This window comes from Aegilops tauschii, chromosome 3, assembly GCF_002575655.3.
Source record: "Aegilops tauschii subsp. strangulata cultivar AL8/78 chromosome 3, Aet v6.0, whole genome shotgun sequence".
Lineage (NCBI taxonomy): Eukaryota > Viridiplantae > Streptophyta > Magnoliopsida > Poales > Poaceae > Aegilops > Aegilops tauschii.
The window spans coordinates 563,806,213-563,831,733 of NC_053037.3; the positions used below are offsets into that span (position 1 = coordinate 563,806,213).

At 45.6% G+C, this 25,521-nt stretch overlaps 1 protein-coding gene and 2 long non-coding RNA genes across 3 annotated transcripts in view; all 3 read left to right on the top strand.

The window, feature by feature from the left end:
- Window positions 1-25,521, top strand: part of LOC141042516 (uncharacterized) — a 40,063-nt gene that overhangs the window by 12,171 nt on the left and 2,371 nt on the right. Inside the window, exons 2-5 of the long non-coding RNA XR_012205638.1 lie at window positions 20,304-20,400; window positions 20,505-20,595; window positions 20,791-20,871; window positions 20,977-21,101. This is a non-coding gene — a long non-coding RNA (uncharacterized lncRNA). The remainder of the gene's footprint in view (window positions 1-20,303; window positions 20,401-20,504; window positions 20,596-20,790; window positions 20,872-20,976; window positions 21,102-25,521) is intronic.
- LOC120976981 (uncharacterized) lies at window positions 4,052-5,311 on the top strand. The gene is made up of 2 exons (XR_005773767.2): window positions 4,052-4,397; window positions 4,828-5,311. It is a non-coding gene; the product is annotated as an uncharacterized lncRNA (long non-coding RNA).
- On the top strand, window positions 22,283-23,500 carry LOC109781900 (uncharacterized). Its single transcript, XM_045235162.2, has 2 exons — window positions 22,283-22,646; window positions 22,729-23,500. The coding sequence occupies exons 1-2, from the start codon at window positions 22,338-22,340 to the stop codon at window positions 23,311-23,313; spliced, it is 894 nt and encodes a 297-aa protein (XP_045091097.2). The 5' UTR covers window positions 22,283-22,337; the 3' UTR covers window positions 23,314-23,500.

A 25,521-nucleotide genomic window follows, 5' to 3' on the forward strand; every position in this document is an offset into this window, starting at 1 on the left:
TATACTGGCGTTGGGAAAGAAAAAGGCTGGAGGAATCTCGAACAACAGCAATGCCTAAGAAATGATGAAGGAGTCCTAGGTCAGTCATAGAAAATTCAGATCGAAGAAGAGAGACAATATGATCTAAGAACTTTTGAGAGGAGGCGGTAAGAATGATATCATCCTCATAGAGAAGTAAATAGGCAGTGTCAGAAGTTTGATGATACACAAAAAGAGAGGTGTCGGAGAGAGATGGAGTGAAGCCTATTGTTTGAATGAAGGAGGAGAAGCGTTGAAACCAAGCTCGTGGGGCCTGTTTAAGACTGTAGAGAGATTTCTGAAGAAGACATACATGAGTTGGAAAGGATGGATTTTCAAAACCCAGAGGTTGCTGGCAGTAGACAGTTTCCTGAAGGGAACCATGGAGGAAAGCATTTTTAACATCAAGTTGGTGAATGGGCCATGAAGAGGAGACAACAACACTAAGAACGGTGCGAATGGTGCTGGGTTTAACAACAGGAGAGAAGGTTTCTTCGTAATCAATTCCTTGTTGCTGAGAAAAGCCACGACAAACCCACCTGGCTTTATATCGTGAGAGGCTCCCATCGGAGTGGAACTTTTGGCGAAAAATCCATTTGCCAGAAACAATATTTGTATTGGGAGGACGAGGAACAAGTTGCCAGGTGTTGTTTTGAAGTAAAGCATTATATTCTTCTTGCATGGCAGCGGCCCAATTGGGATCAAGTAGAGCAGTTTTGTAATTCTTTGGAAGAGAAGTGAGAGATACGAAGGTATGAAGGTTTAGGCGATCTTGGGGTTGATGAAATCCTGATTTGGCCCTAGTACGCATGCGATGATCATTAATCGGGGCTGCTGTAGGAATAGCACGAGGGGGTAAGGTGGGTACTGGTGAGTCCGGCGCAGCGGAAGAGTCGGACGAAGGAGTAGGGCTGGGTGGTGGTGTGGGAGCAGGGCTGGGTGGTGGAGTGGGAGTAGGGGCCGGGGGTGTTGGGGAGGGAGCAGGGGTCGGGGGTGTTGGGGACGTCTCGGGTGGGGTGAGTGTATGGTTGGGATTGGCTATGGTGGGTGTTAATGGTGGTGGTGAGAAGTTGTGTTCGGCAGGTAGGGGAGTATATAGTTGGAAAGGACGAGGAGAGGGGGTGTTTGCGGAGCTAGGGGTGTTGGATGGTGTAGTAGTGCGTTGTGAGAAAGGAAAAATGTGCTCAGCAAACGTGACATGACGAGAGACATGAACGTGTCCGGTGTGAAGGTCGAGACAGCGATACCTTTGTGCTCGTCAGAGAAGCCGAGAAAAGCACATGGGATAGAGCGTGGTGACAATTTATTTGCAGAAGTGGCGTAGGCATTGGGAAAACAGAGACAGCCGAAAACACGAACCGCGGAGTAGTCGGGGTGGGAAAGAAAGAGGGAATAATAGGGAGTAGTGTTGGGTTTAGTTTTATAAGGTCGAATATTTAGAAGGAAGGTGGCCATGTGTAGGGCTTCAGCCCAAAACTTGGGAGGCATAGATGATTGAATGAGGAGAGTGCGAACTATATCATTGAGGGTGCGAAGAGAGCGTTCTGCTTTACCATTTTGAGGGGAGGTCTAGGGACATGAGAACCTAAGCAGGATGCCATGTTGTAAGAAGAAAGTACGATTTTTAATGTTATCAAACTCGCGACAATTGTCACATTGGATAAAGCGAATTGGGAGGAAGAAGTGAACAGACACATAGCGTTGAAAATTAAGGAAAAGAGAATGGACCTCGGATTTGTTGCGTAGAGGAAAAGTCCAGACAAAGTGGGTGAAATCATCTAGGATAACAAGGTAGTATTTAAAACCCGAAACACTTGCAATGGGAGAGGTCCATAAATCACAATGTATTAATTCAAAGGGATAAGTGCTACAAGAACTAGAGGAGCTAAAGGGAAGACGCACATGTTTGCCTAATTGACAAGACTCGCAAAACACAGAATTATGAGAGTCCCTATTACATGGTATGGTAAATTCACTAAGCATAGAAGCTAAGACAGCGGGGTTGGGATGGCCCAGGCGACGATGCCAGAGATCGACGGAGGCCAGCATGGATGTTGGAGGGGTGGCGGCAGGAACTCCATTAAGAGAATAAAGATCACCGGAGCTATTGAAGCGAGCGATCTCGGCCTTGGTCAGGTAATCCTTCACAGATAAACCAAAAGGGTCAAATTCAGCCGAAACTAGATTGTCGCAAGTAAATTGGCGAACAGAGATAAGATTTTTAATGAGGGCGGGTGCAACTAGAACATCGCGAAGTAAAAGAGGTTTGGTGGAAGAGGGAAGTTGAGCCTGACCAACACAATATATAGGAATAGATGATCCATCTCCAAGGATAATGGAAGGGAAAGGAGATTTAGTGCAAGAAGATAACCAATTACTAGATGCAGACATATGACTAGAGGCCCCTGAATCAAAGATCCAATCCGTACCTGAGTTTCCTTGTGCAGCAAAGTTATTCATGGCCTGGAGAAAGGCAGCTTGATCCCAGCTCGGCGTCGCAGGTGAGGGTGGCGTCGGAAGCAATGCCGGCGGATACGATGGTGAAGGCAATAGGGCCGGCTGGGGAGTGTAGTAGGCATTGACCGGCTGTGGTGGGGGTGGCGTCGGGAGCAGGGCCGGCTGAGGTGTGTAGTAGGCGCCGCCGTCGGTGGTGTAATGACCATAAGGAGCATACGTCGGGGCGGCGTGATAGGCATTGGCCGGCTGTCGGGGGTTGAGAACCCCGAGAGCACCAGTAGGCGGCCGAAGGCCGGGTTGCCAGGCACCTGAGTATGCCGGCGGAGCACCGAGGGTGGACGGAGCGGACCAGGGCATGGGCCATGCTTGAACAAGCCCCGTCCAAGGATCATGAGGAGGCCGCCATGCAACCGCAGATGGAGCACTGGTGGGTGGTGCAGGACTCGGTGCTGGTGATGTCGTAGGCGGAACTGAACGAGTCGATGGCGGCCTGTAGATAGGGTTTTTGCCGCGGTAGTTCGGACTAGGACGCCAGCCTGGGGGCGGTTGAACAGATGATGATGCGGACGGCCCGGCGGCAGGAGCCGGCATGGAAGGCGGCGCTGGTGGAGACGACAGAGGAGGACGAGCCGCAGCATGAAAGACCTTGGGGCGAGAGTCCTTGCGAGCTTGTGTTTCCGCCGCGAGTTGTAGCAAGGAACGAACTTCAGCGAAGGTAGGAGGGGGCCGTATCATCGGTATGAACGAGGCTTTCTTGTCAAAGTCTTCGCTGAGGCCGACGACGACGATATTGATTAGCTGTGAGTCGCTAACTGTATCGCCGAGTTCGCGGAGCTCATCACCAATGGTCTTAACGCGCTGGCAGAACAGGTTCACCGGGGCATCTCCTTGCACCATATTGCGAAGCTCGGTGTGGAGTGCGTTTTTCCGAGCGTCGGTGTTGCTTTGGAAGAGCTGACGGAGGGAGTGCCAGATGTTGGCAGCGGTGGCGCCGTCGTGATCGAGCATGTTGAAGATCTTGGTGGTGATGCGGGTGTAGAACCACTGGACGATCGCGAGATCGTCTTTCAACCATTGCGGATCGTCGGGGCGGGGAAGACAGTTGGCGGCGACATGCGAGCGTAGGTTGCAGCGGCCGAGGTGGAGATCGAAGAGATGTCTCCAATGATAGTAGTTGTGGGCGGCGAGATCAAGAACTATGGGGATGTAGGGGCTGACGTCGGAGATTGTGTCAGCAAGAGATATTGGTGCGGCGAGGATGGGTGCAGGGTAGTTTTGTGGAGATATGGTGAGGGCCGAGAGAGAAGCGGCCGCGGCGTTGGCAGCCTTGGCGATGAGTGCGGCCCGGCGCTCGAAGTAGCCGGGCGGCGGCGGCGGCGGCGGCGGTGGCGTTGGCGGAGCCATACCCTAAATCCTGGGACCGGTATCTGATACCATGAAAGCTGAATAAAACTATTGCTTATTGATTGATTTGGTGCGGCATACAAGAGTATATAAGAGGGTACAAACCGACTTGGGGTAGGGGTACAAAACTGACTTGGATTAGAAGTCGTATATCATAATGACTACTTAGCAGCTCGCACTGTTTATCGTAGGGAAGAATCCACACCGTGCTTGTCTACATCTGGATTGACATGTCAGCTTGCTATCAAGAAAAGAGATACACCGGTCGGCCCTTGTAGCCCGCCGTCGCCCTCAACCACATTCACCACCCTCGCCCCCTCCTCACACAGAACCGCACAGATCCGTCGTAGCTGACCATGGATTCCGCTAGACCACCTGAGATGACATGGTTGCTGGACCCGTCGAACTCCACCACGGGCATGCATCGCCGATGGAAGGAATAGAGGAGCCTGCAGCCGCTCATGGTATCGACCTCTAGCGTCAATCACCACCGATCTGGATTTGGAGGCAAGCTTGAGGTTAGTGTCGATATACTTTATCGAATCCAGTTGCAATAGACCTCGTTTCTCACCTAAGCTCTTTTATCGGTCTGATTCCCCGCCCCCCATTTCCTGATCTGGAGTGGTAGACGGTAGCTCCACCGATCTGATTTTGCATGCATCTTCGGCCACGGCAACTCAAAGTCTGGTCCATGCCTGAATGTTGGAAACGCAGGTTTGCAGCCGGGAAGCCGTCCTCCATTCAAGTCTGCGTTCAAGTGTCCCAAAAATTAGCGGATTGTATTAGTTAGGATTCAGACTGTCAAGGCGTATGTATGGCACAATACTTATTCAGTTCTGTTCCACCGGGCGTATGCGTGATTGCAAGATTCGCTTCCTTCTGATACAATCTAGCTCGTTGTCCTGATGTTTTTTTCTTTTTTGTTGTCATAACTATCCGTTGAACCAGGAACCGAGCTCGTACTGGACGGCGGGGGCAACGCTAAGCAAAATGAGCTTAATGTGTTCAAGCAGAAGCACAAAGTAGTTTCAAGCCTGTATGCTAACGGGAACGCACAGTCGTCAATCATGAGTGAGCATTTGAACAGAGGGCAGTCCAATGAGTTGGAAACCGCATCAGGTAAGCAAATCAAGTGTGGTAGGTGCAAGAATCTAGGAGACAACAGGAAGAAATGCAAGGTTAGAGAGATGTAATGTTCCTCACTTGACCAGTTGTGGTTCCAATCTTCTAATTTTCGGTGATCATGTTTCCGATTTTGTTAAGCATGACTATACCAGGTGATCTTTGTTTTGGGACGTTCCTGTTAGCACCTCTTCGACGAACATCTTTTGTGTCATTTTGTTTAGATGGCATGATCAGTTGATCACGCGTCAGATGTGTTATGTATGATATATGCAATGGGCTTTCCCAGATATACATTGTCTTTTCGTCACTCAGTGGTGTTTATGTTGTATTGTCTTCGCGGTTACAGGGATTAGGCGGACATAAAAAAACGCTTATACAAAGGGATTAAGTGTTTATCCAACAAAATGTTCAGAATAAAAAAAACGCTTATTTATTTTGTTTGCGGGGGAGAAAACGCTTAATATTACCTTTACCGGGTAGTGATCATGCGTGTTTATGAATTTTCTTATGACTCAACGCTCGGCAGGCGTGAAACAGTGTGCTGCTATGGGCAGAGCGGCCTTGACTCTGACTGGCCTGATGTGACCTGACGAGCAACTGTATTCTGTGTGAAGCGGAGCTGCGACAGAGGCGTGCAAGCCGGCTGTGATGGTGGCGTGCTCTGCTCCCTGAGTCCCTGTCGGCTTCGACCTCCAGCTCAAGCCGTATTTATTGGATGCTTGCTCATAAATCTATAACGCCAGTAAGCCGCCCAGCATGTCGCATGCATCGACGTGATTACACGTCTTTTGCTCATTGTGCCCAGGCGCGTCCCCACACATTTGATTTCCGTGGCTTGTAGATGCTCTTGACACTTGTACCGGGTACATATATATGACCGGGTAGGTGTACCTGATACAACATGATGATTAGACCATGTCAGTATGTGTTTCAGGTACAAGTTATAATCGTGTTGAGCCCTAGCGCGCTCGCGGGCGTTTGAGAGCCCAAATTTGTTGTTTGTGGTTTTTTACGTTCTTAGCACTTGTAACAGGTACATATGAGCGTGCAGGTATTCCTGGTACAACATGATTAGAATGACACTAGGAGATCTTCCTAGGGCAAGTTGTGTCCGTGATGTCCCGGGCGCGTCCGCGGCGCTTGAGGGCCCGAATTTGTTGTTCATGGCTTGTAGATGCTCTTAGCACTTGTACCTGCTACATATGCCGATGCAGGTATTCCCGGTACAACATAATTAGACTGCGCCAGTAGGTGTTCCGGGTACAAGTTATGGCCGCGGTGTACAATCTTCCAGTTAAAACACGTAATCCTGTTGTAGATTCAAAACTCTGATTTAGATTCTGAACTCGTTCCATGAACAAACATCATTCTTACTCCAGGTGCATATCCGGCTCAATGGTGTTCGGAGTACATATTTGTGGTGAACTCTGAACTTGTTCCGAGAACGACAGTTGATGATAGAGGAGGTATATATAAGCCTCGGATGGTGTTTCGAGTACACATTTGTGGTGAGTTATGAACTTGTTCCGGAAACAACAGTCGCTCTTGTTCCTGGTACATATAAGCCTCGGATGTTGTTAGGGGTATTTATTTATGGTGAGTTATGAACTTGTTCTAAGAACAAAAGTCATTCTTGTTCCAGGTACATACTAAGCCTTGGATGATGTTCCCAGTACATTTTTTTCGTGAGTTCTGAACTTGTTCGGGGAACACACAATTGTTCTTGTTCCAGGTGCAGATAAGCCTTAGATGGTGTTCAGGATACATATTTGTGGTGAGTTCTAAACTTATTGCGAGAGCAACATTTCGTTCTTGTTCCAGGTACATATAAGCCTCGGATTGTGTTCCAGGTACATATTTTTGGTGAGTTTTGAACTTGTTCCAGGAGAACATAGTCATTCTTATTCCGGCTACATATAAGCCTGATGGTGTTCCGATTACACATTTGTGGCAAATTCTGAACTTGTTCTGGGAACAACAGTCGTTCTTGTTCCACGTACATATAAGCTTCGGAATGTGTTCGGGGTATATATTTGTGGTAAGTTCTAAACTTGTTCCAAGAACAATAGCTGTTCTTGTTTCATGTACATATAATCCTCAGATATTGTTCTTGTTAGACATTTGTGGTGAGTTCTGAACTTGTTCCAGGAACACACAGTCGTGCTTGTTTCAGAAACATACAATCCCCGGATGATGTTCCGGGTACACATTTCTGATGAGTTATGAACATCATATGGGGCTTATATATACCCAGAACATCATTTGAGGGCTATATATACCTGGAACATCATGTCAGGCTTATATGAAACTGGAACAAGAACGACCGTGTGATTCAGGAACAAGTTTCGAACTCACCATAAATATCTATCAGGAACACCATCCAAGTCTTATATGTACCTGAAACCAGAACGACTGTTGTTCTTGGAACAAGTTCAGAACTCACCAAAAATAAATACCTCAACCACCATCCGAGTCTTATATGTACATGGAACAAGAACGACTGTTGTTCACCACAAATGTGTACCTAGAACACCATCGGGGGTTATATGTACCTCGAACAAGAACGACTATGTGTTCCGGGAACAAGTTCTGAACTCACCATAAATGTGTAACCAAAACACCATCCGAAGCTTATATGTACATGGAACAAGAACGACTATTGTTCTCAGAACAAGTACATAACTCACTACAAATATGTACCCCGAACACCATCTAAGGCTTATACGTACTGGGGAACATGAACTACCATGTGTTCCTGGATCAAGTTCAGAACTCACTGTAAATGTGTACCGGGAACACCATATGAGGCTTATATGTACCTGCAAGAAGTTCATAACTCATCACAAATAAATACCCTGAACAACATCCGATGTTTATATGTACCTGGACCAAGAATGACTGTTGTTCCCGGAACAAGTTCACAACTCACCACAAAATGTGTACCTGAAACAAAAGCAACTGTGTGTTCCTGGAACAAGTTTAGAACTCACAACATTTGGGAAGTCAAGTCAATGTGGGAAGTCAAGTTCACACCAATATGTGAGGCAACCAATTACACGACAATAGTTTACTTAAATTAGACATAAAGAAAGACAGATAAAACCTAAAATTTACTACTTTTTGGATGAAGTACAATCTTCCAGTTAAAACGCATAATCCTGTTGTAGACTAAAAAATCCGATTTAGGTTTTGAACTTGTTCCGCGAACAGAAGTCGTTATTACTCCAGGTACATATCCGGCTCAATGGTGTTCGGGGTAGATATTTGTGGTGACTTCTGAACTTGTTTCGAGAACAACAGTTGATGATAGGGGAGGTACATATAAGCCTCGGATGGTATTCCGAGTATACATTTGTAGTGAGTTCTGAACTTGTTCCGGGAACAACAGTCGTTCTTGTTCCAGGTGTTGGAAATATGCCCTAGAGGCAATAATAAAATGGTTATTATTATATTTCCTTGTTCATGATAATTGTCTATTGTTCATGCTATAATTGTGTTATCCAGAAATCGTAATACATGTGTGAATACATAGACCACAACATGTCCCTAGTGAGCCTCTAGTTGACTAGCTCGTTGATCAACAGATAGTCATGGTTTCCTGACTATGGACATTGGATGTCATTGATAACGGGATCACATCATTAGGAGAATGATGTGATGGACAAGACCCAATCCTAAGCATAGCACAAGATCGTGTAGTTCGTTTGCTAGAGCTTTTCCAAATGTCAAGTATCATTTCCTTAGACCATGATATTGTGCAACTCCCAGATACCATAGGAGTGCTTTGGGTGTGCCAAACGTCACAACGTAACCGGGTGGCTATAAAGGTGCACTACGGGTATCTCCGAAAGTGTCTGTTGGGTTGGCACGAATCGAGACTGGGATTTGTCACTCCGTATGACGGAGAGGTATCTCTGGGCCCACTCGGTAATGCATCATCATAATGAGCTCAATGTGACCAAGTGTTTGGTCACGAGATCATGCATTACGGTACGAGTAAAGTGACTTGCCGGTAACGAGATTGAACAAGGTATTGGGATACCGACGATCGAACCTCGGGCAAGTAACGTACCGATTGACAAAGGGAATTGTATACGGGATTGATTGAATCCTCGACATCGTGATTCATCCGATGAGATCATCGTGGAACATGTGGGAGCCAACATGGGTATCCAGATCCCACTGTTGGTTATTGACCGGCGAGTCATCTCGGTCATGTCTGCATGTCTCCCGAACCCGTAGGGTCTACACACTTAAGGTTCGGTGACGCTAGGGTTGTAGAGATACTAGTATGCGGTAACCCGAAAGTTGTTCGGAGTCCCAGATAAGATCCCGGACGTCACGAGGAGTTCCGGAATGGTCCGGAGGTGAAGATTTGTATATAGGAAGTCCAGTTTCGGCCACCGGGAAAGTTTCGGGGGTCACCGATATTGTACCGGGACCACCGGAAGGGTCCCGGGGGTCCATCGGGTGGGGCCACCTATCCCGGAGGGCCCCATGGGCTGAAGTGGGGAAGGGAACCAGCCCCTGGTGGGCTGGTGCGCCCCCCTTGGGCCTCCCCTGCACCTAGGGTTGGAAACCCTAGGGGTGGGGGGGGGCGCCCCACTTGACTTGGGGGGCAAGTCCCCCCCCCTTGGCCGCCGCCCCCCTTGAGATGGGATCTCAGGGGGCCGGCACCCTCCCTGGACCCCTATATAAAGAGGGGGGAGGGAGGGCAGCAGCACCCAAGCCCCTGGCGCCTCCCTCTCCCTCCCGTGACACCTCTCCCTCTCGCTGTGCTTGGCGAAGCCCTGCCGAGATCCCCGCTACTTCCACCGCCACGCCGTCGTGCTGCTGGATCTCCATCAACCTCTCATTCCCCCTTGCTGGATCAAGAAGGAGGAGACATCTTCCCCAACCGTACGTGTGTTGAACGCGGATGTGCCGTCCGTTCGGCGCTCGGTCATCGGTGATTTGGATCACGACGAGTACGACTCCATCAACCCCGTTCACTTGAACGCTTCCGCTCGCGATCTACAAGGGTATGTAGATGCACTCCTCTCTCTCGTTGCTAGATGACTCCATAGATTGATCTTGGTGATGCGTAGAATTTTTTTAATTTCTGCAACGATCCCCAACAGTGGCATCATGAGCTAGGTCTATGCGTAGTTTCTATGCACGAGTGGAACACAAACTTGTTGTGGGCGTAGATGTTGTCAATTTTCTTGCCACTACTAGTCTTATCTTGTTTCGGCGGCATCGTGGGATGAAGCGGCCCAGACCGACCTTACACGTACGCTTACGTGAGACAGGTTCCACCGACTGACATGCACTAGTTGCATAAGGTGGCTAGCGGGTGTCTGTCTCTCCCACTTTAGTCAGAACGGATTCGATGAAAAGGGTCCTTATGAAGGGTAAATAGAAATTGGCATATCACGTTGTGGTTTTGGTGTAGGTAAGAAACGTTCTTGCTAAGAAACCTATAGCAGCCACGTAAAAACTTGCAACAACAATTAGAGGACGTCTAACTTGTTTTTGCAGCATATGCCTTGTGATGTGATATGGCCAAAAGGATGTGATGAATGGAATATATGTGATGTATGAGATTGATCATGTTCTTGTAATAGGAATCACGACTTGCATGTCGATGAGTATGACAACCGGCAGGAGCCATAGGAGTTGTCTTTATTTTTGTATGACCTGCGTGTCATTGAACAACGCCATGTAAATTACTTTACTTTATTGCTAAACACGTTAGCCATAGAAGTAGAAGTAATCGTTGGCGTGACAACTTCATCAAGACACGATGATGGAGATCATGATGATGGAGATCATGGTGTCATGCCGGTGACGAAGATGATCATGGCGCCCCGAAGATCAAGATCAAAAGGAGGAAAATGATATTGGCCATATCATGTCACTATTTGATTTCATGTGATGTTTATCATGTTTTACATCTTATTTGCTTAGAACGACGGTAGCTTAAATAAGATGATCCCTCGCAATAATTTCAAGAAAGTGTTCCCCCTAACTGTGCACCGTTGCGAAGGTTCGTTGTTTCGAAGCACCACGTGATGATCGGGTGTGATAGATTCTAACGTTCGAATACAACGGGTGTAAGCCAGATTTACACACGCAATACACTTAGGTTGACTTGACGAGCCTAGCATGTACAGACATGGCCTCGGAACACGGAAGACCGAAAGGTCGAGCATGAGTCGTATAGAAGATACGACCAACATGAAGATGTTCACCGATGTTGACTAGTCCGTCTCACGTGATGATCGGACACGACCTAGTTGACTCGGATCATGTTTCACTTAGATGATTAGAGGGATGTCTATCTGAGTGGGAGTTCATTGAATAATTTGATTAGATGAACTTAATTATCATGAACTTAGTCTAAAATATACAATATATCTTGTAGATCAAATGGTCCACACTAATGTTGCCCTCAACTTCAACGCGTTCCTAGAGAAAACCAAGCTGAAAGATGATGGCAGCAACTATACGGACTGGGTCCGGAACCTGAGGATCATCCTCATAGCTGCCAAGAAAGATTATGTCCTAGAAGCACCGCTAGGTGACGCACCCATCCCAGAGAACCAAGACGTTATGAACGCTTGGCAGCAGCGTGCTGATGATTACTCCCTCGTTCAGTGCGGCATGCTTTACAGCTTAGAACCGGGGCTCCAATAGCGTTTTGAGCAACACGGAGCATATGAGATGTTCGAAGAGCTGAAAATGGTTTTCCAAGCTCATGCCCGGGTCAAGAGATATGAAGTCTCCGACAAGTTCTTCAGTTGTAAGATGGAGGAAAATAGTTCTGTCAGTGAGCACATACTCAAAATGTCTGGGTTACACAACCGCTTGTCTCAGCTGGGAGTTAATCTCCCAACTGACGCGGTCATTGACAGAATCCTTCAGTCGCTTCCACCGAGCTACAAGAGCTTTGTGATGAACTTCAATATGCAGGGGATGGAAAAGACCATTCCTGAGGTATATTCAATGCTGAAATCAGCGGAGGTGGAGATCAAAAAGGAACATCAAGTGTTGATGGTGAATAAAACCACTAAGTTCAAGAAAGGCAAGGGTAAGAAGAACTTCAAGAAGGACGGCAAGGGAGTTGCCGCGCCCGGTAAGCCAGTTACCGGGAAGAAGCCAAAGAATGGACCCAAGCCTGAGACTGAGTGCTTTTATTGCAAGGGAAGTGGTCACTGGAAGCGGAACTGCCCCAAGTACTTAGCGGACAAGAAGGCCGGCAACACCAAAGGTATATGTGATATACATGTTATTGATGTGTACCTTACCATCACTCGTAGTAGCTCCTGGGTATTTGATACCCGTGCGGTTGCTCATATTTGTAACTCAAAGTAGGAGCTGCGGAATAAACGGAGACTGGCAAAGGAAGAGGTGACGATGCGCGTCGGGAATGGTTCCAAGGTCGATGTGATCGCCGTCGGCACGCTACCTTTACATTTACCTACGAGATTAGTTTTAAACCTCAATAATTGTTATTTAGTGCCAGCTTTGAGCATGAACATTGTATCTGGATCTTGTTTAATGCGAGATGGCTACTCATTTAAATTCGAGAATAATGGTTGTTCTATTTATATGAGAGATATGTTTTATGGTCATGCCCCGCTGGTCAATGGTTTATTCTTAATGAATCTTGAACGTGATGTTACACATATTCATAGTGTGAATACCAAAAGATGTAAAGTTCATAACGATAGTCCCACATACTTGTGGCACTGCCGCCTTGGTCACATTGGTGTCAAGCGCATGAAGAAGCTCCATGCTGATGGACTTTTAGAGTCTCTTGATTATGAATCATTTGACACATGCGAACCATGCCTCATGGGTAAGATGACCAAGACTCCGTTCTCCGGAACAATGGAGCGAGCAACTAACTTATTGGAAATCATACATACTGATGTGTGCGGTCCAATGAGTGTTGAGGCTCGCGGTGGCTATCGTTATGTTCTCACTCTCACTGATGACTTGAGTAGATATGGGTATGTCTACCTAATGAAACACAAGTCTGAGACCTTTGAAAAGTTCAAGGAATTTCAGAGTGAGGTTGAGAATCAACGTGACAGGAAAATAAAATTCTTACGATCAGATCGTGGGGGGGAATATTTGAGTCACGAATTTGGCACACACTTCAGGAAATGTGGAATAGTTTCACAACTCACGCCGCCTAGAACACCTCAGCGAAATGGTGTGTCAGAACGTCATAATCGCACTCTATTGGATATGGTGTGATCTATGATGTCTCTTACCGATCTACCGCTCTCATTTTGGGGCTATGCTTTAGAGACTACCGCATTCACTTTAAATAGGGCTCCGTCGAAATCCGTTGAGACGACACCGTATGAATTATGGTTTGGGAAGAAACCAAAGCTGTCATTTCTAAAAGTTTGGGGATGCGATGCTTATGTCAAGAAACTTCAACCTGAAAAGCTCGAACCCAAGTCGGAAAAATGCGTCTTCATAGGATACCCTAAGGAAACCATTGGGTATAACTTCTACCTCAGATCCGAAGGCAAGATCTTTGTTGCCAAGAACGGGTCCTTTCTGGAGAAAGAGTTTCTCTCGAAAGAAGTAAGTGGGAGGAAAGTGGAACTTGATGAAGTACTACCTCTTGAACCGGAAAGTAGCGCAGCACGGGAAGATGTTCCTGTGGTGCCTGCACCGACCATTGGGTATACCTTCTACCTCAGATCCGAAGGCAAGATCTTTGTTGCCAAGAACGGGTCCTTTCTGGAGAAAGAGTTTCTCTCGAAAGAAGTAAGTGGGAGGAAAGTGGAACTTGATGAAGTACTACCTCTTGAACCGGAAAGTAGCGCAGCACGGGAAGATGTTCCTGTGGTGCCTGCACCGACTGGAGAGGAAGTTAATGATGATGATCATGAAGCTTCAGATCAAGTTACTGCTGAACTTCGTAGGTCCACAAGGACACGTTCCGCACCAGAGTCGTACGGCAACCCTGTCATGGAAATCATGTTTTTAGACAACGGTGAACCTTCGAACTATGAAGAAGCGATGGCGGGCCAGGATTCCAACAAATGGCTTGAAGCCATGCAATCCGAGATAGGATCCATGTATGAAAACGAAGTATGGACTTTGACTGACTTGCCCGATGATCGGCGAGCCATAGAAAATAAATGGATCTTTAAGAAGAAGACAGACGCGGATGGTAATGTGACCATCTATAAGGCTCGACTTGTCGCTAAGGGTTATCGACAAGTTCAAGGGGTTGACTACGATGAGACTTTCTCACCCGTAGCGAAGCTGAAGTCCGTCCGAATCATGTTAGCAATTGCCGCATTCTATGATTATGAGATATGGCAAATGGACGTCAAAACGGCATTCCTTAACGGCTTTCTTAAGGAAGAATTGTATATGATGCAGCCGGAAGGTTTTGTCGATCCTAAGAATGCTAACAAGGTATGCAAGCTCCAGCGCTCCATCTATGGGCTGGTGCAAGCATCTCGGAGTTGGAACATTCGATTTGATGAGATGATCAAAGCGTTTGGGTTTACACAGACTTATGGAGAAGCCTGTGTTTACAAGAAAGTGAGTGGGAGCTCTGTAGCATTTCTCATATTATATGTGGATGCCATATTGGTGATGGGAAATGATATAGAATTCTTGGGAAGCATAAAGGCCTACTTGAACAAGTGTTTTTCAATGAAGGATCTTGGAGAAGCTGCTTATATATTAGGCATCAAGATCTATAGAGATAGATCAAGACGCCTCATTGGTCTTTCACAAAGTACGTACCTTGACAAGATATTGAAGAAGTTCAATATGGATCAGTCCAAGAAGGGGTTCTTGCCTGTATTGCAAGGTGTGCAATTGAGCACGACTCAATGCCCGACCACGGCAGAAGATAGAGAAAAGATGAGTGTCATCCCCTATGCCTCGGCCATAGGGTCTATTATGTATGCCATGCTGTGTACCAGACCTGATGTAAACCTTGCCGTAAGTTTGGTAGGAAGGTACCAAAGTAATCCCGGCATGGAACACTGGACAGCGGTCAAGAATATCCTGAAGTACCTGAAGAGGACTAAGGATATGTTTCTCGTTTATGGAGGTGATGAAGAGCTCGTCGTAAAGGGTTACGTCGATGCTAGCTTCGACACAGATCTGAATGACTCTAAATCACAAACCGGATACGTGTATATTTTGAATGGTGGGGCAGTAAGCTGGTGCAGTTGCAAGCAAAGCATTGTGGCGGGATCTACATGTGAAGCGGAATACATGGCGGCCTCAGAGGCAGCACAAGAAGCAATCTGGGTGAAGGAGTTCATTACGGACCTAGGAGTTATTCCCAATGCGTCGGGCCCGATGACTCTCTTTTGTGACAACGCTGGAGCTATTGCCCTTGCCAAGGAGCCCAGGTTTCACAGGAAGACTAGGCATATCAAGCGTCGCTTCAACTCCATTCGTGAAAGTGTTCAAAATGGAGACATAGATATTTGTAAAGTACATACAGACCTGAATGTAGCAGATCCGTTGACTAAACCTCTCCCTAGAGCAAAACATGATCAACACCATAACTCTATGGGTGTTCGATTCATCACAATGTAACTAGATTATTGACTCTAGTGCAAGTGGGAGACTGTTGGAAATATGCCCTAGAGGCAATAATAAAATGGTTATTATTATATTTCCTTGTTCATGATAATTGTCTATTGTTCATGCTATAATTGTGTTATCCGGAAATCGTAATACATGTGTGAATACATAGACCACAACATGTCCCTAGTGAGCCTCTAGTAGACTAGCTCGTTGATCAACAGATAGTCATGGTTTCCTGACTATGGACATTGGATGTCATTGATAACGGGATCACATCATTAGGAGAATGATGTGATGGACAAGACCTAATCCTAAGCATAGCACAAGATCGTGTAGTTCGTTTGCTAGAGCTTTTCCAAATGTCAAGTATCATTTCCTTAGACCATGAGATTGTGCAACTCCCGGATACCATAGGAGTGCTTTGGGTGTGCCAAACGTCACAACGTAACCGGGTGGCTATAAAGGTGCACTACGGGTATCTCCAAAAGTGTCTGTTGGGTTGGCACGAATCGAGACTGGGATTTGTCACTCCGTATGACGGAGAGGTATCTCTGGGCCCACTCGGTAATGCATCATCATAATGAGCTCAATGTGACCAAGTGTTTGGTCACGGGATCATGCATTACGGTACGAGTAAAGTGACTTGCCGGTAACGAGATTGAACAAGGTATTGGGATACCGACGATCGAATCTCGGGCAAGTAACGTACCGATTGACAAAGGGAATTGTATACGGGATTGATTGAATCCTCGACATCGTGGTTCATCCGATGAGATCATCGTGGAACATGTGGGAGCCAACATGGGTATCCAGATCCCGCTGTTGGTTATTGACCGGAGAGTCGTCTCGGTCATGTCTGCATGTCTCCCGAACCCGTAGGGTCTACACACTTAAGGTTCGGTGACGCTAGGGTTGTAGAGATACTACTATGCGGTAACCCGAAAGTTGTTCGGAGTCCCGGATAAGATCCCGGACGTCACGAGGAGTTCCGAAATGGTCCGGAGGTGAAGAATTGTATATAGGAAGTCCAGTTTCGGCCACCGGGAAAGTTTCGGGGGTCACCGGTATTGTACCGGGACCACCGGAAGGGTCCCGGGGGTCCACCGGGTGGGGCCACCTATCCCGAAGGGCCCCATGGGCTGAAGTGGGGAAGGGAACCAGCCCCTGGTGGGCTGGTGCGCCCCCTTGGGCCTCCCCTGCGCCTAGGGTTGGAAACCCTAGGGGTGGGGGGCGCCCCACTTGACTTGGGGGGCAAGTCCCCCCCTTGGTCGCCGCCCCCCCTTGAGATGGGATCTCACGGGGCCGGCGCCCTCCCTGGACCCCTATATAAAGAGGGGGGAGGGAGGGCAGCAACACCCAAGCCCCTGGCGCCTCCCTCTCCCTCCCGTGACACCTCTCCCTCTCGCTGTGCTTAGCGAAGCCCTGCCGAGATCCCCGCTACTTCCACCACCACGCCGTCGTGCTGCTGGATCTCCATCAACCTCTCCTTCCCCCTTGCTGGATCAAGAAGGAGGAGACGTCTTCCCCAACCGTACGTGTGTTGAACGCGGAGGTGCCGTCTGTTCGGCGCTCGGTCATCGGTGATTTGGATCACGACGAGTACGACTCCATCAACCCCGCTCACTTGGGCGCTTCCGCTCGCGATCTACAAGGGTATGTAGATGCACTCCTCTCTCTCGTTGCTAGATGACTCCATAGATTGATCTTGGTGATGCGTAGAATTTTTTTTAATTTCTGCAACGATCCCCAACACCAGGCACATATAAGCCTCGGATGGTTTTCGGGGTATTTATTTATGGTAAGTTCTGAACTTGTTCTATGAACAACAATCGTTCTTGTTCCAGGTACATATAAGCCTTGGATGATGTTCCCGGTACATTTTTTCGTCAGTTCTATACTTGTTCCCCCCGAACACACAATTGTTCTTGTTTCAGGTGCATATAAGTCTTAGATAGTGTTCGGGGTACATATTTGTGGTGAGTTCTAAACTTATTGCGAGAACAACATTCGTTCTTGTTCCAGGTGCATATAAGCAGGATTGTGTTTCGGGTACATATTTGTGGTGAGTTTTCAACTTATTCCAGGAGCACATAGTCGTTCTTATTTCGGCTACATATAAGCTCGATGGTGTTCCGATTACACATTTATGACGAGTTCTGAACTTGTTCTGAGAACAACAGTCGTTCTTGTTCCATGTACATACAAGCTTCAGAAGGTGTTCGGGGTATATATAAGCTTCGGAAGGCTATATATACCTGGAACATCATTTCAGGCTTATATGTACCTGGAACAGATGGTCATTCATGTTCCAGGAACAAGTTTAGAACTCACCATAAGTGTCCGTCAGGAACACCATCCAAGTCTTATATGTACCTGAAACCAGAACGACGATTGTTCACGGAACAAGTTTAGAACTCACCAAAAAAAAAATACCTCGACCACCATCCTAGTCTTACATGTACCAGGAACAAGAACGACTATTGTTCACCACAAATGTGTACCTAGAAGATGATCCGAGTCTTATATGTACTTGGAACCAGAACGACTGTTGTTCTTGGAATACCATGTCAAAGTATGTTTGTGTTCGGTGAATATATTAGGTCCAAGTATGGATGCGTCCTCTGAATATATTAGGTCCAAGTATGGTTGTATCGGGTGAATGCACCAGGTGCAAGTACAACCCTCAAAGAAAAGTACCAGGTACATGATATGGACCAACAGACGCCTATGTAACATGCTTGGACCTAGTACATTCAGCTGGCACAACCATACTTGGACCTAGTACATTCAGTGGACTCATCAATACTTGGACCCGGTACATTCACCGAACACAAACATACTTGGACTTGGTACATTCAACTGCCTAACTGTACTTGGACCTGGTACATTCAGCCGACGCAACCATACATGGACCTACTACATTCAGTGCATACGATAGAAATGATTGCGCATCATGATTTGCCGCCGCCGCACAAGCACCTTGATTCATTTATGTCGTGTGGTCACCGAATAGTTAGTTTATAAGATAGATGCCACCAATTTAGTATCACCTTGGTTACTGACCTCGTGAAGAGTAGATGTGAGGACTATATAAGACCGTGCCTGGACATGTGAATGTTAGATAATGCAAGCGAGACTAACTAACATGCTACGTGATCGACTGCTTGTATGGTTGTTCGCTCAAATATAAATGTGTGTTTTAGTTCAGTTATTTCGGTATAGCGTTCGGTTCTTGTAGTTGTAGATACCAAAAAATAAAATAAAAAAGATAATAAAATTTCATACCAGATAAAAAAACATAAATTTGCTTTGGTTCTATTTAGGTACGATATGATTTTTTGGTTCGGTTTGAAAATTTACAGATTGACAAGCAACACTAGGGTCTTTAATTGGGGCCATGGTTTTAATAGGGCAATCAATATTAGCGGTCAAACAAGTATATTTATTATGATTACACCCTCTTATCACCACCGTCCGTCCAGAATTCAGGAGGTAGTTGATCCGCAAAAAAAAAGGACGTAGGGATCTGTACCATGTACAGTAGCACAAATTTAATTAGCAAGTCAGCGGTTTGCTATGCGTGGGGAGGCTGGACATATTTCATATTTGAAACGAATCTGGCCTAGTGTGGCACTGTCCATACAGCAAAATATTATGTGACGGACGTAGAGAACAATGTTGCATGTGACAAACATACAAAGAGGGAACGACAAATGACGAACAAGAGAATGAAAAAAACGAGCAACATCACTCGCACGAATGGACATGCACGTACCTGGGTGAACAGCACCACGCCGCATGGTTTGACCAGTGATGTCCATTCAACTGTGGCCCGCCTGGGCTCCTGCGATCCTGCCAGGCCTACCCTTGAATTTCCTGTGATGCTAGCAGCTCCGGTGACCCATAAAGCTGAAACGATAGACCAATGTGAAGAACACGTGGCGAATGCATGGGAATCTCTTGTGATGCTAGTGGGCGCATGCACTCTCTATATGTTGTCACTTCACCCATCTAGTGGACCGCGTAGACCTATTGCCATGGCTAGTCCTGCCAGGTCTATCTCTGCATGCTGCATGCTGTTTGTCTGCTTAACAAAAGCTGTTAATTAATCTAAACCTGCAAATTGTCTGCAACCGAACAGTAGGTAGCACGAATCCTGAAACCGCTGTACTACCAGGATAAGAGGGTGCCGCGACCCCCGGGACCTGTGGCGCCTTTCCGTTGGTTAATTATCAAGTGGTCTTTGTCTATCAGTTTATTTGTTGTTAGTCTAACATTTAGTGAAGTGCCAAGAGTGATTATTAATTATTAATTAGCAACGAAAAACTTCATGTTTATATGTATACTTTTTTATGATCGACACCAACATGTTTGTTTGCGTCAAATTCAGCATCATTTTCTTACTGGTAAGTCTCCATCTTCTTCAAACTATATAACACAATCAGATCTTTACTTTCAACATTCACCCAACTGGGCACCGTTATTTCTATTGCAAAAAAGAAAGGATTTTGTCGTGGAATGTTCAATTGTTGAAATGTACTGAAGAATATTTTGTTATGGACACTCCCTTTTCCTATGTAGTAGATGCCTCTGGTAATTGTGGCACACGGCTGCATATTACTCATGCATCTAGAAGTTCATTTGTGCGATAATGTTTGCTCATGTTTACATGCCCAGTTGACAAATATTCCAAAACTTATATAGGGTGTTACTTTTCCTTGGTTGCTCAGTGACTGAATGAACTGGTGCGCTCTACTATGGCTGGAAGTAGGCAAGGTGGACTAATCGCAGGAGCTTCGGCTGTAATGATGTTTGTTGGATTGAATGGTAACGATTTCATTCTCATATCCATCAGAATGGTAGCATTTTTTCGGAGTTATGTATTAGAACTACATTCCTGATGTGGCCTGGCTCTGTTGCTTGTTTTCCAGGTTACTTGGAATGTACTGGTCAAATCATGGAAGTCTCGAAGAAGATACTAAAAGAGTAAAAAAAACACTGTTTGATTATCGTGCTTGAAAGGTTTCTAAAAAGTACACACCGATCTGTATAATGACCGACGCTAGCAGGGGTTTGCCATTTTTCCTGAGCATTTTCCAAATAAAAATGTTTCTATACAAGTAATATGTGTCCTTCTCGTAAATGTGCTGCAACTGGATCCTTACAATTCTCTATTTTTTCAGTTGTACTAACAGTAGTTGTTTGTGCAAAATGAAGGCCTTTGTGATGCGGGTTGAGGAGGAAGATGACTCGGAATAGGAAGATCATAGATCACGAGCTATACAAGACTAATCCATGGTTGGTTCACATCATCCTCTTTGTTTTTTTATGCTCTTATTTTCAGATTTTCCCCCATGTATGGTTGCTTCCCTAGTGATCCTGTTTGTTGTGGTTGGTGCTTAGGGTTTGCTCCTACTCCCCTCTTCCACCAGATTTTCCCCAGTGAATCATGTAATGGAGGACCAGTGCTTCATCGAGTCCATCCCGCCCCTTGGCACTGCCTTTGGTGTCTTCAACAACCTCGTTGGGTACGATGTAGCATGCTTCGACGTATAAAGTAATTTGTGCCATCATCTTTGCCATCTATTTATGTTTAGGACTGTGACATGTTACTACTAACTGATTATGCATGTTGTTAGTATATGATCTGTACAAGATCAACGCCTAAAAGGGTGTCTACATCGCAGTTGAGTTGGATACCTGAAGCTCGAGTATGTTTAAGTTCTTTCCTGTGCAGTTTCTTACTGTTGCAGTAACACCGGAGCCTTTCTTAGGCTGTGTTTGGTTGGACAGATTGTCCCAACTTCTGCTTTTTAGAAGCTAAAAGCTAACCAAAGGGATAAATTATCAAAGTAGCTTCTAATAATCTGTAGCTTTTACGTAGTATAAATTTCACAGCTGAGGTACCCCAACTTTTACAGCTTCTAAACCAACCACTTTCAGCTGTCTCCATAATAATTGATGGTATTTACCCACCAATGCCACTCCCAAGTCATACCTGTTCAATCTCTTCTTCTCAACTCTCGCAGAAGGCAGGAACGAAGCAACAGATCGATCTAGGGTTGGCCGCCACCACCGCCCGCCAACGCCGCCGGCTCCGGCGATCCTCCGCCGCCGCCTGCTCCGGCGAACCTCCGCTGCCGCCCGCTCCGTTCCAAGGTAAAATTTCTACAACCTCCTCCCTCCTCCATGCTCCTCCCTCCCCTTGCTGTTACCGGCGGCCCAGCTCCGGCCGGCCATCCCCGCCGGCGCACCGGCCACTCCTAGTACCCCCAAGTCCCTCCTCCCTCCTCCCTCCTCCCTCCTCCACACTTTATCCATCCTTCGTCTATCCTCCTTCCTGCTCGCCCCTTCTGGCCCACCTGTTCCCGGCGGCCTAGGTCCGGCCGGCCGGCCGGCGGCGCCAGCTCACCGGCCTCAGTCCTCCTAGCCCTCTCCCCAATTCCCTGCTCCCTCCCCCTCTCCTTCCTCCTCACCCTCCCTGTTTAGGTTTCCTTTGAATTTTTTGCACAATTTTATTTATGTAATGTTTAATTGCTTGTATACATGATATGTACAGAAGCTGAACATGATATACCTATTTTTTTTGTGTGATGTATAAGCTTGCATGACATGCCATCTAAAAAGACAGCAAACAACATTCACAAAAATTTCTTGTACATAGATATTATGTTTGCTACTTGTACATACTATTTGAATACTTGCTGCTATTATGTAATGCATTATTCTTGATACGTGCTTTTCTCATATTGCTTTATTGAAGTATGACTGAGAAGGCGGTGTGGGATGATGCCCATCTCAAGAAACTCATTGAAATATTGAGAGAAGAGGTTGAAAAGGGGAATAGGCCATTAGGTTATTTAAACAAGAGGGGTTGGGAAAACGTTTTGGAGAAATGGGAAGCTAGAACGGGAAAGAAGTATCCCAAGGATAAATTCAAAAACAAGTGGGATGCCATAAAAAATGAGTACACTTGGTTCATGGAGTTGAAAAATGAAGCAACTGGGCTTGGATGGGATGATGCGAAGAGAACCGTTGATTGCTCTAAAGAATGGTGGGATGAACATATCAAGGTAGGACTAGCCATTTTGTTTTTCATTTGGCATGGTTCTATATGGTTGCATTATCTCACTTGTACATTAAAATCCATTTCAGAGATGTCAAGAGAGTACAGGAAAGAAATGCAATCATATGAAGTTCAAAAAACAGGGACCAAAGCACCTTGAAGATTTGCACATCATATTCGACAAAGTACATGTTACTGGGGCTAGTGCTTCTTGTGCTGGAGATATATCTTCTGATGAATCAAGTGATGATAATGCGGTTCCTTTCGAGAAGCCCGATGGTAGTGCTGAAATGAAGTTGGCATCTTCGAAGAAACCAAAACCAAGCAAGAAGCGCAAGCAACCTTCTAACGCAAATGAGGAGAAGGAAGAGAAGAGTCCATTCTTACGATTGTACAAGCAGACATGCGAGAAAATAGAAAGTGGAGTGGAGAAGATAACTTCAAGTGTTGAAGCATCATCCGCTCCTCTCACAAACCATGTTCCCACCATTTCAGAAGTAATGAAGATGGTCAAAGAATGTGGTGTGAAGGAAAAAACTGCTCTCATGCACACAACCCTCACTCTTATAGTGAAGCCCGAGTTTAGGGAAATCTTCAATGTTCTTGAAACAAAAGAAGGGAGGTTTGATTTTTTGGAGAGGGAGCATGAGAAGGAGATGTTGAAGCACGTGTAGTGAATCATATTTGTTTATGTTATAGACATATATTTGCTTTCATTGTGGACCAAATTTGGTTATTTGTGGACCATATTTGCTTTCGTTGTGGACGTAATTGCTTTTGTCGTGGACCATATTTGCTTATGTTGGTTTACCATATTTATGTTGTGACAAATATTTACTCCTGTTGTTTACCATATTTATGTTGTGAGAAATATGTGCTCGTGTTGTTTTACCTTATTTATGTTGTGAGAAATATTTGCTCGTGTTGTTTACTATATTTATGTTGTCAGAAATATTTGCTTGTGTTGTTTTACAATATTTATGTTGCGAGAAATAATTGCTCGTGTAGTCTGGTCATATTTATGTGATGCCCATGAATATTTTAACATTTTTATATTGTTATGTAGATGGATGCAAGAATGCAAGAAGTGGCCATAAAGGGGCAGGAGGGAATGAAACTTCTAGCTGAACTTGCGAATCAGGCTGCTATCATGGGAAACCTAGGTAACCTCTATGTTGAGCGATACTTGAACAAAACATACAGAGTGCCTCAGCAAATAGGACTTCAATGGGTCATGGAGTGTTACGGTCGACCTAGATACTTTTATAAAATGTTTCGAATGGGCAATGATGTTTTCATGGGACTTCATGATTTGCTTGTCTCTACATATGGTTTGACGTCAACCACTAATGTTTCATCAATTGAGTCACTGGCCATGTTCTTATGGATTGTTGGAGGCCCTCAATCATTTGCTCAAGCTGAGAACCGTTTTGTACGATCACTTTGGACAGTTCATACAAAGTTTAAGGAAGTTTTGTTATGTTTGCGCAAGTTAGCGAAAGATAACATCAAACCTAGAGATCCTACTTTTAGGCATGAGCATGAAAAGATTAAGGAAGAGCATTTCTGGCCTCATTTCAAAGGCGCTATTGGTGCCATAGATGGATCACATGTGCCAGTTTCAGTGCCTGCAGATGATGCGGTTAACCATAGATGTCGACATGGTTTCACATCTCAGAATGTGCTTGCAGTATGTGACTTTGACATGAGGTTTACGTTTGCGGTTGCGGGTTGGCCGGGCTGTGCACATGATACAAGGGTCTTGAATCATGCATTAGCACACTTCCCTTCATTTCCTATACCACCCAAAGGTATAATGTAGTAACTGATGTCATCATTAATTGTATTCTTATGTGTGACGCTAACTTTGTGTTCTTTTTCAGGGAAATACTATCTTGTCGATTCTGGGTATCCAAACCGAACGGGATACCTTGCTCCTTTTAAGGGGAGTACATACCATCTGCCCGAATTTCGTCTTCGCCGTCATCGTCCACCTGAAGGGAAGTACGAGTTGTTTAACTTTTCACATTCATCCCTTCGAAATGTTGTTGAGCGTGCTTTCGGGGTACTCAAGCAGAAATGGCGCATCTTGAAAGGGGTCCCAAGTTTCTCACCTCGTACACAGAAGCATATCATCATTGCTTGCATGGCATTGCATAATTTCATTCGTGATAGCAAGTTGAGTGACAAAGTTTTTGATAAATGTGATGCTGATGATGAGTATGTACCTCCAGTGCTACGAAAGGAGGTGGCACCAACACAAGCGGATCCCGTTGAAGAAGAGGAGAACGAAGATAGCATGAACAATATTCGTAGTAGGATAGCTGATGCTTGTCTTGCCATGGCAAGATAAGTTAGTTATGTCGATGAAGGTCATCATCATGTGAACCATATGTGTATCTATCTGTTTGGATATATGAAACATCAAACCATAATCGTTAAATTGCATATGTGTTACCTATGAGTCATCTTAATTGTCATAATTTTCCTTTGCAAAATGGACGTTCAATTGCCTACCATATATGTATCACTGCTCTACGGTCAACAAGGAAATTAACATATTTCACTATGGCCTAAGGGGCATCATAGAACATTCACAGTCAAATCTACAGTTTCACAGTTGTTTCAACCAAACGGCTTCCAGCTTTTCCACAGCAGAATGTTCACAGCAGCTTTTTCACAGCTCATAGCTCACAGCAGCTTTTACAGAATCTGCAGCTCAACCAAACACAGCCTTAGTAGTGCCTAACATTTGATTGATGTGTGTGCATAAAACTTGAACTTTTGGGATTGATACCATAAGTTTGTCTGTTAGGTAATTTTTCTCTTAGACACTAAACTGTTTAATATAGGTTTTAAACAACTACATCTTTGAATAGCAG

Excerpts from the sequence above, each read along its gene's own strand:
- LOC109781900 (XM_045235162.2), top strand. The coding sequence starts at position 22,338 with ATGACTGAGAAGGCGGTGTGGGATGATGCCCATCTCAAGAAACTCATT. Across the intron at positions 22,647-22,728 it reads GGTGGGATGAACATATCAAG|AGATGTCAAGAGAGTACAGG; the intron begins GTAGGACTAGCC and ends AATCCATTTCAG.